The 12,545-nt window shown below is 37.6% G+C and overlaps 1 protein-coding gene across 1 annotated transcript in view; it reads right to left on the bottom strand.

Moving 5' to 3' along the window:
* Nucleotides 1–1,014: 1,014 nt before the first annotated feature.
* LOC136674125 (C-C motif chemokine 14-like) overlaps nucleotides 1,015–12,545 on the bottom strand; it is a 100,313-nt gene continuing 88,782 nt past the window's right edge. The window contains exon 3 of the mRNA XM_066649996.1: nucleotides 1,015–1,146. Within this exon, the coding sequence (XP_066506093.1) occupies nucleotides 1,044–1,146 (103 nt within the window). The 3' untranslated portion in view covers nucleotides 1,015–1,043. The remainder of the gene's footprint in view (nucleotides 1,147–12,545) is intronic.

Here is a 12,545-nt window from a genome sequence, read left to right as displayed (position 1 = left end):
ACTGTAAAAAGTCCTTGAGCATCCTTAAAGTGTATTATTAACACTGCACTGAGAAAATGATCTATCTTTACCCCCTCAGAGAGGTCAGTTTTGTCCTCTTGACTCTTGGATTTGGATGGCTAAGGTATCACCAGGGATTGAATTCATCTTTTCCTGTTTGTCAGGCCAATACTAAGAGAGTCCAGCCACTCAGGAGCTAAGGACCCCTTCTGTGTCATGTGACCTTAGCTCACAGGTGTCTCTCGTTTCCCTGTGTGTGTGTTTGTTGGTCATTCACAATTCTGGTTTAGGTCTGGGGCTTGTTTGCTGCTTGTCTGTAGTTGTTGTTCTGGTTGGTGTTTGTGATGTTTTATCTCTGTCGTTGTTAAAGGTTAGTGCTGTGGTTTATGTTCTGACTCTGCTCCAGGTTTGTGTCTTGGTTATTCCCTACATTTTCTTGTGTTTATTTCATAGGCCTGTGTTCTACATGTGTGTTCTCTTTGCCTTTTTAATAGATTATATATTTTATAGATTAGTCCTCTGTCTACTCAGTGTTAGAATTATTGTTCATATCTGTCTTGTTTTTCCTAATTAGTTAATTTCTTGTTCTCGTTGCTATTTAACGTCTTGTCCCTTTCATCCCTTAATTCAGTTCTTCTTTACATAACACTTACTTATTTTCTTTAAGCTATTCTAACAGTATATTATTGCTATTAAATATGTGATGGTTACTGCAATATGATTCATCATTCCTCATCTCTGCACACTGCTGTGACACTGGACGTGTAAAGTGCTCCATAAACACAATCTACAGCTCTACTCTAATATTACCACAGTACTGAAATACTTAGATAATGATCATTCACTGTCACAGTTTTATACCATGTGTTGATTTATTTGAATCTTCAGCATTAAACAAGTGTTGTTCAACTGAATCAAAGCGATGGATTAATAACAATCATGTGGTGAGTGAAATTTCATAAAAATCAATAAAGGATTAAACAATCACTGACACAATACAGAAATGAAGCGGTACTTTAATTGCCATTGATCTGTTAAAGCCTTTAAGGCCGCTCGAGCGATGGACTGTTGAAGCAACATGTATCTTGTTCAAATAAACTGGGGAAGTTTTCAAAGCAGAACTTTTTCCCAGCCTCCGTTGTGACCCTGAAAGACACAGAGAACACACTGAAGATTAGAGCGGACCTCATTTCATCTGCTGATGTACAGGAGCTAATCATTAACACTGTGAGTCCAGTTTACAGACTCTCTACCAGTTGATGAATTCAGACACTCACTGCAGACACAGGCAAATACAATTTGTATCATCTCCACAGAAAAGCATTCATCTAAAGAATGGGACACACTGGAGTAGCTGCACATGAGCCTAAGATCAGCAGATGCAATGTCAAGCACGGGGTATAAAAAGACTCCCAGGGTCTGAGGAGTAGAACTCTCAGAACAACATCTTATATGCCCATTTTTTGTACATAATGTGAAAATGCTCCTCTTTACCATGTGTTAAAATGTTACATTATTGGACCAGTAGAAATTAAGTATTATTGAACTCTGTGTATTTGTGTGTGTGTGTGTGTGTGTGTGTGTAAGTAGACACTCACACGTAGCCTGGATTTGGGCATCTCCAATCTAATTTTTCAACTTTAATTATTTTGTTGGGTGAAATTTTCATCAAGGCAAAGCTGAAACAGCAGAAATCAGGAGGAACAAGACCACGTGCTGTGGAAGAGGAGCAGAAAACAGTTTTAGTGTATGTTTTATTTACTGCAAACTTCAGTATGGTTTCATGTCGTAACATTGTTAGATTATGTGTGTGGAGAAGAGAGTGTGGGAAATCATAAAAGCTAGAGGTTGATGTTTTTCTTTGTTGTGTGCCCAATAAACTGGGAGAGAATGATAAAGAGGGAGGTGAAGAAGGGTTTTGGTGTGTAGAAACCTGAATGTATAAAATTTTCAAAAATGTAGGCCATATATTCAGGTAAACAGTATTAATCCTAATGGACAGAAATAAGAGAAGCAGAGACCAGTGTTTGAAATAACCTAAACGAGGGAGAAAATATGTTATTAAATAAACCCTTTAAAGTACATAAAAAAGTACTGAAAAGTCATTTTAAATGGCCAATTTAATTGTGAGTGTGACAAACATGCAACTTTGATTGGCATAAGCCCATTTTCAATTATGAAAATTTTATATCCAGTTATATTTTAATCTTATATCCAGTTATCTCTGCTCCCATTTTCATTGGGTGAAACTGTGGTGAAAGAGAAACAGCAGGAATCCTGATGGCCATAGGCTGGAACAGAGGAAGAGCAGACAATAAAACTTTTATAAACCATTTTTAAAATGTATATTTAAAAATTTAAATGCAATTTAAAAATGAATAGTTTACTGTGTAATTGACAGTAAGTTGCTGTTAGAAGTAAACATCCCACAATTTCCCACAAAAAAGAAGAAAAACAAACCATAATATCCACAACACTGACGCAATACATGCAAGACCTCATGAAAAGAACATGCACTATGTACATTAACATCTTAATGCTTTAGAAAAAAACTGAGTAGTGAGGTAGTATTCATGACATAGATTAATCTCCAAAAATTATTCTAAAAATATCACTAAATATCACATAATTCCCTTTATATACTGAACTTTCATAGTAATAATAATTTTTCAATAAATTTTGTGGAAGTATGGGGAAATATATAAAACTAAAACTAAACCTATTTTCATGCTACAAATAAAAGCTTAATAAGTGTAAGAACTATAAATCTATGAGATTACTATAAACAAACAAACTAATTATTAATTTACATGCTTTGAAATTCAGTGTTTGATCTGTATTTGTTTTATTTAGATTGCAATGTCTATTAATGTAATATATGTTTTCTTTATTGCTGTTTGTTATCTTTGTTACTGTTTTTCACGTATTTGTATGTGTACATTTATTTAAAAAAAACTAACTAACTTATTAAGAGGCCTATAGAGTTAATATATAATTGGTGTTGTGGGTGAAGTTATATATACATTATCTACAGAGTGAAGCTGAAACTGTGTAAGTGCTGCTACGTGAGTCTTATAATAGAAGCGCAATAGTGTCTGCTATGAACAGATCTTCATCTTCCTTTTTTCTAGACTCCTGAAGCTGTTTCTTTGCATTTTAAACTGCTGAGTATCTCTCTCTCTCTCTCTCTCTCTCTATCTCTATCTCTCTTTCTCTCTCTCTCTCAAACACTGAAAGATTTCTTCATCTTTAAGAACAGGTCGCTCTGCCCTCAGTGCTTCCCCCTGTTCACCACTTCCTCTCAAAACACAGAACTGGATCTCTAATGTGAAGATGATCCATGATAGCATGTCTAGCAAACCTGAAATCTTTGATAACACAGTGTACTGCCAGACAGTTGGTGAAAACATATTGTCCTTAAAATTCAGTAACTGACATCCAAACAGCTCCAGCACGTGTGATCCCAATACCATGTAAATGTCCTTCAATCAAATTGTCTCATCACTGCCGCAGTAAATGTTCCGCACACATTTCCAGAAAACCAAATTTCTTTAATAAAAAGGATATTTTTAAAATGCAATAAAAATGAGGATTATTACAGATGTAAGCTATATTTCTAATGATGTTATAGACAAACTCAGTTTTATGTTTTTGTTACTATAATCCAAATTATTAATTTGCAAAATAAGAGGGGGTGTGGCTCATCATTTTGGGACAAACTTTTTGAGAGAAATGTCAAGCAGTTTTGAAAAAAGAACATAATTCAAGACAAACATTCACATTTTAGCTTATTTTTGGGGGAAAACGAATGCGGAGTTCTCCACGCCAACGACAAAACAAGGACCATCTCGACTGCTGTGAGCTAGAAGTGTGAAAGCAAATATCTCTTAGAGTATAAAATGCCACAGAGCAGCTCAGCTCATTTGTGGGGAATGTGGAGGGGTTCAAGGGTTAATGTCTAGTGTTTCACTGTGAGGGAATGATGAGAGAAGAAGTATGGCCCCATTTTACTCACGGTCTGTGATGGCTGGCTCAGTCCCATTGATCAAACTCTTATTCTCATGTTCATTGGTCCAATGCTCTGTGACTCTAATAACACAGATAGCACAGTTAGGCTCAGGACAGGCCTTAAGTTTATTTCAGTCAAGACTGTATAATACAGTAGCAGAATATAAATGTATAAATGGAGCAACCACCAAAGGTTCTTCTTTACAGCAGGGAGAGGCATGGCTCATCAGTTTAGAACAAATTTTGTGAGATAATTTTCAAACAGTTAAAAAAAAAAAGAAAAAAAAAGAAATATTAAAAAAAGGAGGTATTTCATGATCTACCATTCATAATACAGTGGAAAAAACTGTAATTCAGAGAAATTTTCATTGGTGTAGGGGTTAACTGGAGACAGCTTTTGGAAAGGAGTATCCTTTGCTAATGAATGAGAAATCATCATGCTACTGTGAAAAATAGAGCCAAGTGGGATTGGGAGTGCTCTGTAAAACCAATGTCATTTGCTGCTGCATCAAGAAATTGAACATGAAGCATGAACGGTGCCATGTTCTCTGTGTCCACATTTCATATAATCAGAAATACAGTGGAAACGGGTGCTGTGATCAAATAAATCCACATTTCAGCATGTTTTTGGGGACAAACTGCTGAGTTCCTCACGCCTATGACATAATGGGCCAGTCTGAATGCTGTGAGCTAAATTTGCACAAGCAAATATCTCTCAGGGTACATAATGCCACTGAGCAGCTCAACATGCTTTGTAGAGAATGTGGAGTGGTTTGTAACGTGATCTAACAGATGCCCACACAGGCGTTACACTATGAGTGAATGATGAAGGAATAGGTAAGGCCAACTTACTCATGATCTGTGACGGCTGTATCTTTCCCAACAATCAAACTCTTATTCTCATGTTCATTAGTCCAAAGCTTCTTCTGAGCCTCTGTATCTCTAAAACACAGATAGCACAGTTAGGCTTAAAACAGGACTATGTTAATTAACAAATCATAAAAACTATGAAACAAAGAGGGTGGTGGATTATTTTCAGTGCTGTAGTGACACTGTTAGTGTGTGTTGTGCTGGTACAAGTGGATCAGACACAGCAGTGCTGCTGAAGTTCCTCAGTGTCACAGCTGGACTGAGAGTAGTCCACCTACCAAAAATATCAAGCAAATAGTATTGTGGGGGCTGTGTCCTATAGCAGTTTGACACTCACACACAAAGGTACTGTTCAGGATGAATGCTGTGTGCTGTGAAAGAAGAGCAGAAAGCATTTTTAAGTTTCTGTTATAATTATTGTAACAACCATCATGATTTCATAACAAATAAACATTTCCTGAAAAAAAGACATGATGTGTTGAATATAAAGTGTTTCGTATTAAACCAAACTTATCACAAAATCCTCTCTTCACCCATAACAAGCAAAATGCTAGCAGACATGCAAATAAATACCATTCTCTTTCAAGTATGTTGGAGATGTGACTGAGGGGTCCAACATATTGGGTGGTATTGGCAATGAATAAATGTTTATCCATTATGCAACACCTCCAACTGCTTTCTGGGTAGAAACCTACTACTATGTTCATAAGCAGGTCAAGATTAATTATTGCCAAGTAAATAAAAACAAAACAGCAGAATTTTTTGTTTGATAAATTCACCTTGAGCATCTGAAGAGAGATCTAAGGGCATCAACAGTCCCAGGGCCAAACACACACAGATCATCTTCATCTTATCTGTAGAAATGTAAAGTTCTCACAGCCTTATATTTATTTAAAGGTGTGTGGCTCTGTGCCTCTGCCTCCATTTTTACCACATCTTCGTCTCGAAGCAGAGCAAAGAGCACGAAGTAGTTTGAATATCATAATAAATATCTCTGATAAATTTAGTGCTGAGGATATTTCATTTACAAACTTTGTTTTTCGCAAACAGTTGGGCATTTTGTAAAATGCAGTAGAGGCAAGAATTTGTGAAGTGTTTAACTGAGAGAAACACAAAGCAGGGCGGCACGGTGGCGCAGCAGGTAGTGTTGCAGTCACACAGCTCCAGGGGACTGGAGGTTGTGGGTTTGATTCCCGCTCCGGGTGACTGTCTGTGAGGAGTTGGTGTTTTCTCCCCGTGTCCGCGTGGGTTTCCTCCGGGTGCTCCGGTTTCCTCCCACAGTCCAAAAACACACGTTGCAGGTGGATTGGCGACTCGAAAGTGTCCGTAGGTGTGAGTGAATGTGTGTGTGTCTGTGTTGCCCTGTGAAGGACTGGCGTCCCCTCCAGGGTGTATTCCCGCCTTGCGCCCGATGATTCCAGGTAGGCTCTGGACCCCCCGCAACCCTAAATTGGATAAGCGGTTACAGATAATGGATGGAACACAAAGCATATATTTCCAATGATTTCCAGCACAGCTTAATTGTATATTTAACACATGTAGAATTTAAAGCCACAGATATACAGATTATATTACTGTTCTGAAGATGCACACTGCCCTCTCACACCTGGATAGGAAAAATACCTGCTTTCTATTGACCATTGTCAACATTTATTACCACAATTCCAGCCAAACTCATCATCCAGCTGAGAACAGTGACCACACCTATTCTTCACTGACTCTGAGAACAGGAGCTCCACATGGGTTTGTGCTCAGTCTCGTCCTGAACTCCATAGGACACATATGACTGTGTCACCAGACCAGGCTTCAAAATCAATTGCAAATTACATCTTTATTTTATATTTCTTTGCTGATGATACCACTGTACTGGGTCTTATCACAGATGGTGATCAGTCAGAAAAAGGACTGCCTTTCTAGAAAAGGTTTTATCATCCTCTGAGTCATTCTGCTCACCCTGTACCCGTGCACATGTGCTGCACACATGTGCGATGACTTGCACTTGAAGAGTGACCCAATCCTGCCTAAATAGAAATGAATTCTTGACCCAAATGTGGCACATTTGCAGTTTTCTCATGGCACACATTTGGCGTTCAATAACAGATTTGTGGGGGTGTCTGCTTGTCTCAACTCAGCCACAAGTCCACATTTGGAATAGATGTCAGGGGTGTTGTAGAACAAATATTGGCCATATCAATATTTGTAACCCAAGTCAAGCCTGGAATATGACTCTCTCAAAAGTCTATTTGGTGCTTTGGTTTTTAAACAAAAAAAACCGTGGTGTGGGGAAACCAGTATGCAATGACTTAGCAGAAAGTGAAATAATAAAATTATACCAAGGAAATAAAATCAGTCCCACAGCACATAAATACTACTTCACCCAGACAGTGTATTAAACCTTAGACAGGGATACATGAACTTAAAGCCCAATGTAAAACGTTTCCAACATAAAATGCACACACAGTGTAGAAACTGTTATGATCTATATAGGGTGGAGGGAGATTTTTGAGATGCTGCTGAGCAGTGCAAACACAGTGTGTTCCCGTGGTTTGGGGATTGGCTTTCGAAGGGTGGTGGGGTGGGGGAGTGGGGGGTGAATGTAGGAGGAGTGGTTGTATTTTTTCAAAAGCTACTGGTTTCTAAAAAAACCCACCTACTCTAGCTTTAAACTGCTCCAGGATTGTTTCATCTCAGTGCTATGGACTTAGATTTGTGCAGTTACACTTTGCTGCTGAGGTCTGAAACATTAGTGCAATTACATTGTATGTGTATATTTTGTATTATTGTAATACTGGTGATATTGTGTAATACATTATTCATGGAAAGTACTGTAATTATTTATCTTTTATATTCATTCAATACACACAGGTATGAGTTGGTTGGTGAATCATTCTCAGCGCTGCAATGCAGTTCTTAAACACTGTGCCTCTCTCTGTTAGACACAACTACTAGTGTTTGCTGCTCACTTTGTGCTAGTCATACTACTTATCTCAAACATCCACTCAGTCATACTACTTATCTCAAACATCCACTCAGTCAGCCTTGCTGTTTCAGTCTTAGTTGATGAGACCAGATGTCTGTGTTGATTTAGAAAGTTAGTAGTGCCTCTTAAAAATATATTGTTTCTAATTCACATGCAGTGATATTTTTACAGTAATACAGTAAATTTCAAAACATCCAAACTAAGGGAAATGTGTACAAAATTTCTACCCATGTGTGTTCACCATCCAAAAACATCAACAACAACCACAAATATTCTGTCTAAAAAAATACAATCACGGTGAAACCAATCCAAAACCATGCTTTTATTCTATTGCCATTTCCAACCATTTCCTGCAACTTCCAAAAAGCACTCATGCTACCAACTGGACCAATGAAACCACCTTAACCACATTATTAAAGCATGTATTCTATACGTTACATTGTGAGATAATCTTACAAATAAGATTATTAACGATGTTCTGCTTGTTTTAAGTCCACAAATCTGTAGAAACTGAAATTTCTTTATCAGACCACAATGCCTCCAACAAGCACAACTATCTCTCTGTGAAATTAATGAATTTCCAGAGACAAAATTAGCTGAATAAACTCATATTGTTCTAACTGATCATCTCCTAATCAGAAATATTAGATATATGGACTAGATTTAAGATATACTCACTTAAAGTAATAGTTGGCAGTGTACAGCCTTAAGCACTGACAACCAAATTGATGACACATTAACCGAAGACATAATACAGCATCTTAAAAGTTGTGTAAGGCTTTCGGTATGATGTGTCTTCCTCATTTCTGCACAAAGCTGTTGTGGTTCTGCATCAGTAAACTGCACTATAATCAGCATTTACTTTGCTGCTCTGATATATCCTTGTGTCACAATCATGTGGCAATATAAATAATTAATCTACAAAATGTTATGCCATGCTTAGTTTTACTTCAATCTTCAGAACAAATTTCAAACAGCTTTATCTCAACAATACACCCTTTTTTTGTGGTTCTCCCTGTGCGTGCATGTTGTTCAACCTCTATTACGGTACATGACTATTATATATTTATCTATCTATGTCATCTTAAATGTTGCGTCAATCTTTTTAAAGATTGTGGAGGTCTTTTTATGGGTTCATTTTATTACAGTTTTATTATACTCATCTGTCTACATAATTGTATGTAATTAATATTAAACCCATAATTGTTACTTCATTGACATGCATCATCCACACTCCATAATCATCATGTGTAACTTTGCTCTGTTATATCTGTGTATTTCAATACTGTGACAATATAAATAATTCACTTACACAGTTTTATGACATGCACTTCTTTATTTCAATCTTTAACATGAAAAAAGTTTTGATAAAAAAAATGAAATAAACTGACAGAGTAATAACAGTCATGTGGCAAATGATGGATCAGCGAAGCGTTAAACAATGACTGACGCAATACAGGAATGAGGCTGGATATAGACTGACATTGATCAGTTAAAGCGTATAAGGCACAGCGTGGTGTACTTGGGTTGAGTCTGCTGCACTGAAATTAACTGGGGATTTCTTTAGAGCAGAACCTTTCCCCAGTCTCCACTGTAACCCTGAAAGACACAGAGAACACAGTGAGGATTAGAGCGGACCTCATTCCATCTGCTGATGTACAGTAGTTAATCATAAACACTGTCCAGTTTACAGACTCTCTTCCAGTTGGTGAATTCAGACTCTCACTGTAGACACAGGCAAATACAGTTTATATCGTCATTAGGAGCATTATGTTCATCAACATCAATGTCGAGCATGTGGTGTATAAAGACACTCAGGGTCAGGCTGTGAGATGTGACAATGTCAGAGCAGATCCATGTGCATTTTTGTTAATTACCTGAATTTTGTTTTACAGTCTGTTAAAATGGCACACGGAATGGACCAATAGAAGTGGTCTAATATTAATTTAATATGTGTGTGTGTGTGTGTGTGTGTGCGTAGGGACGATACTCACACATAGCCTGTCTTTGGGCATCTCCCATCTAATTTTGAAATGTCTTTTATTTCCTTGACTTCATTGTTCAGTGTGACAAATTCGAAACAGCAGAGATCAGGATGACCAGTACCATGAGCTGTTGCAGAGAAACAGAAAACATATTTTGGTTTATGTTTTATTTACTGTAAAATCTAGAATGTTTTCATTCCTAATCTCCTAAAAACAAGCCTAATCTGAAGTATTAAAACCAGTGTTTAGGATTAAATCAATCTTAAGTAATCTTGTAAGTTCACCTGTTTATCCATTATGAAACGGCTGTAAGTGCATTCTGGGTAGAAACACACTGCTACATCCATAAGGGACTAATGCAATAATATTACCCCTGAACTAATGTCATTAATATATAACAAATTCAGAAAGACAGAACATATTGTAAACTCACGTGAAGCATCTGAGGAGACGGCTATGAGCAGGAACAGCCCCAGGGCCCAACACACACAGCTCAACTTCATCTTCATGTTCTCTGCAGGGGTCCAGACGTCTCACTGGCTCTCACCTATTTAAAGGCAAGTGGCTCTGAGCCTCCTCTTCCTGAGTTGACCACATCTTCCTCTCGGAGCAGAGCACAAACTCTGAAGTGAAGATCACCAAAGATAATATGTCTGATATATCTGATAAATGCAGTGCTGAGGTCCCCTAACCACCTAATGTTTTTACAGTAACGCATTAATGAAACACACATTTCAGCACATTTTTGCCTGAATCACGTGCAGCTGTTTAGTGGGTAGAGCTTTACTCGCTGTAAAGATTTAAAACAAACTCACTGCACATGATTTTTGAGTTTTGAGGCCAACTCAAACTCCTAATTGTAAAAAGAACCACCTTCAGTTTCACTGAGCACTAACAACTTTTGTCCAGAAATCTTTTTTTATCTCTCATATATAATAAAAAAACTTCAATATTTAAGCCAAGAATTGGTTCCCAAGAATTCAGAAAAGACATGGTGCCAACTTCTTGTGAATCTTTGAAGAGAAACAGCTACACATTTATATTAACATGTTTATTTTAAAGGAACCCTTTGTCATATTTTGACAGTGAAATTACAGCTTTAAATCAATGCCCCACTGAGCTGTAACAGGGAGAACAGAACATCTGTCCTTGCTACTCTGGGCTCAGCACTGCTGAAACTGTATTATGTAACTTTTGGATTTCAGTGCTGTAAAAATGAATTACACTGGTAGAAGCCTCAGGAGCAAGAAACCCAAACTTTACCTAATGTTCCTTTAAGCGTGACAGTAATAAAATTGTAAACACTTGGGAATAAATGCAATGAATAAGGTGGTACAGTAACGGTGGTACAACATAAATAAACACTACCCTGCTTAGATTCACTTTTTAGGTATAGGTAAAGGCAGTGGTGAGGTGTGGAAGATCTGTGGGAACAATGGCCTTTTCCAACACAGTGGTGATAATGATGAGTGTGGGCAGGGAGTGTAGGCGCATCATCATCTTCCATTTAATGCACTGTAAGGATCTGGGTGTTAGTGGTGCAAAATCCAGAAAAGTTCAGTTCTGTATACAGCAGATGATTAAATGATATAAAAGGGTTAAATCTATTTGTTACCAGAGAACCCTACTGCAGTATTGAAGAGCATGTGACAGTCCCAAAGTCAACGTATATAAAAGTTGTGGTCAAAATGCATCCTGCTTTGACACTTTGACTTGAGTTTGACTGCGTCTGTGGTTCTGACTGTACGTGCACGTTGTTATCAGACTCCCTCTGTATCACTATCACTTTCACACTCAGCATCCAAATACTACAGTAATGCATTTTATAATAACCCTACACTGCAAAAATATCTTATGTCAGGCAAATCACCTTTAATCTCATTGCACAGTGAGCTGTGGAGTCTGCTGCTTTGAAATGTGGTTTGTCAAAATGAAAAATGAGAAATGTTTCAAAGCAGATCTTTTTCCCAGTGCCTGTTGTGACCCTGAAAGACACAGAGAACACAGTGAGGATTAGAGCGGACCTCATTTCATCTGCTGATGTACAGTAGCTAATCATATCCCAGACAGCAGACACATTCGGACCAAATCTGTCTCAGTTCTGACACTTATCCTGTTACGGCACTGGCGAGTGTTGTGTGGGAGAGATATATTTCAGCACACAACTGACATATGGCCAATTTGGAGCTCTTTGATAAAAAGCTTTTATACCATTGTAAAAGGTTCTTGTAATTTCCTCTATATTCTGGAGCTAATCAGACAAACTATGAACATTAAATTGAGTACAGCTGATGCAGTAGAGCTCTAATCCTTTTGGAGTCAACTGGAAATAAAAGCTTCAACACATGAGCTTAGACATGACCCTCAGTCTTGCACCGTGGTTGCTCACACGGTAAAGAAGGTCCATGAAGTCATTTGAAGAAAATATTTTTTTTAATTATTAGACTGTTCTTATATTATTATTAAATTTTCAGTCTATTTCTAGATGTTCTGCATGTCTTCAATCACTGAATCTCTCTCTAGCATTCATTTTGATTTAATTCTTTTTAAGGACAAGTTGCTCATCCTCAGAAGCCCTCCCCCTGTTCACCACTTCCTCTCAGAGCACAGATCTGGAGCTGTAGTGTGAAGATGATCCATGATAGCATGTCTAGCAAATCTGAGGTATCTGATAAACACAGTGTTATGAGCCATTAGACTGT

Source organism: Hoplias malabaricus, chromosome 17 (genome assembly GCF_029633855.1).
Source record: "Hoplias malabaricus isolate fHopMal1 chromosome 17, fHopMal1.hap1, whole genome shotgun sequence".
NCBI classification, from domain to species: domain Eukaryota; kingdom Metazoa; phylum Chordata; class Actinopteri; order Characiformes; family Erythrinidae; genus Hoplias; species Hoplias malabaricus.
Note: the sequence above shows the minus strand (reverse complement) of the source record. Positions and strands in the feature narration are given on the sequence as shown.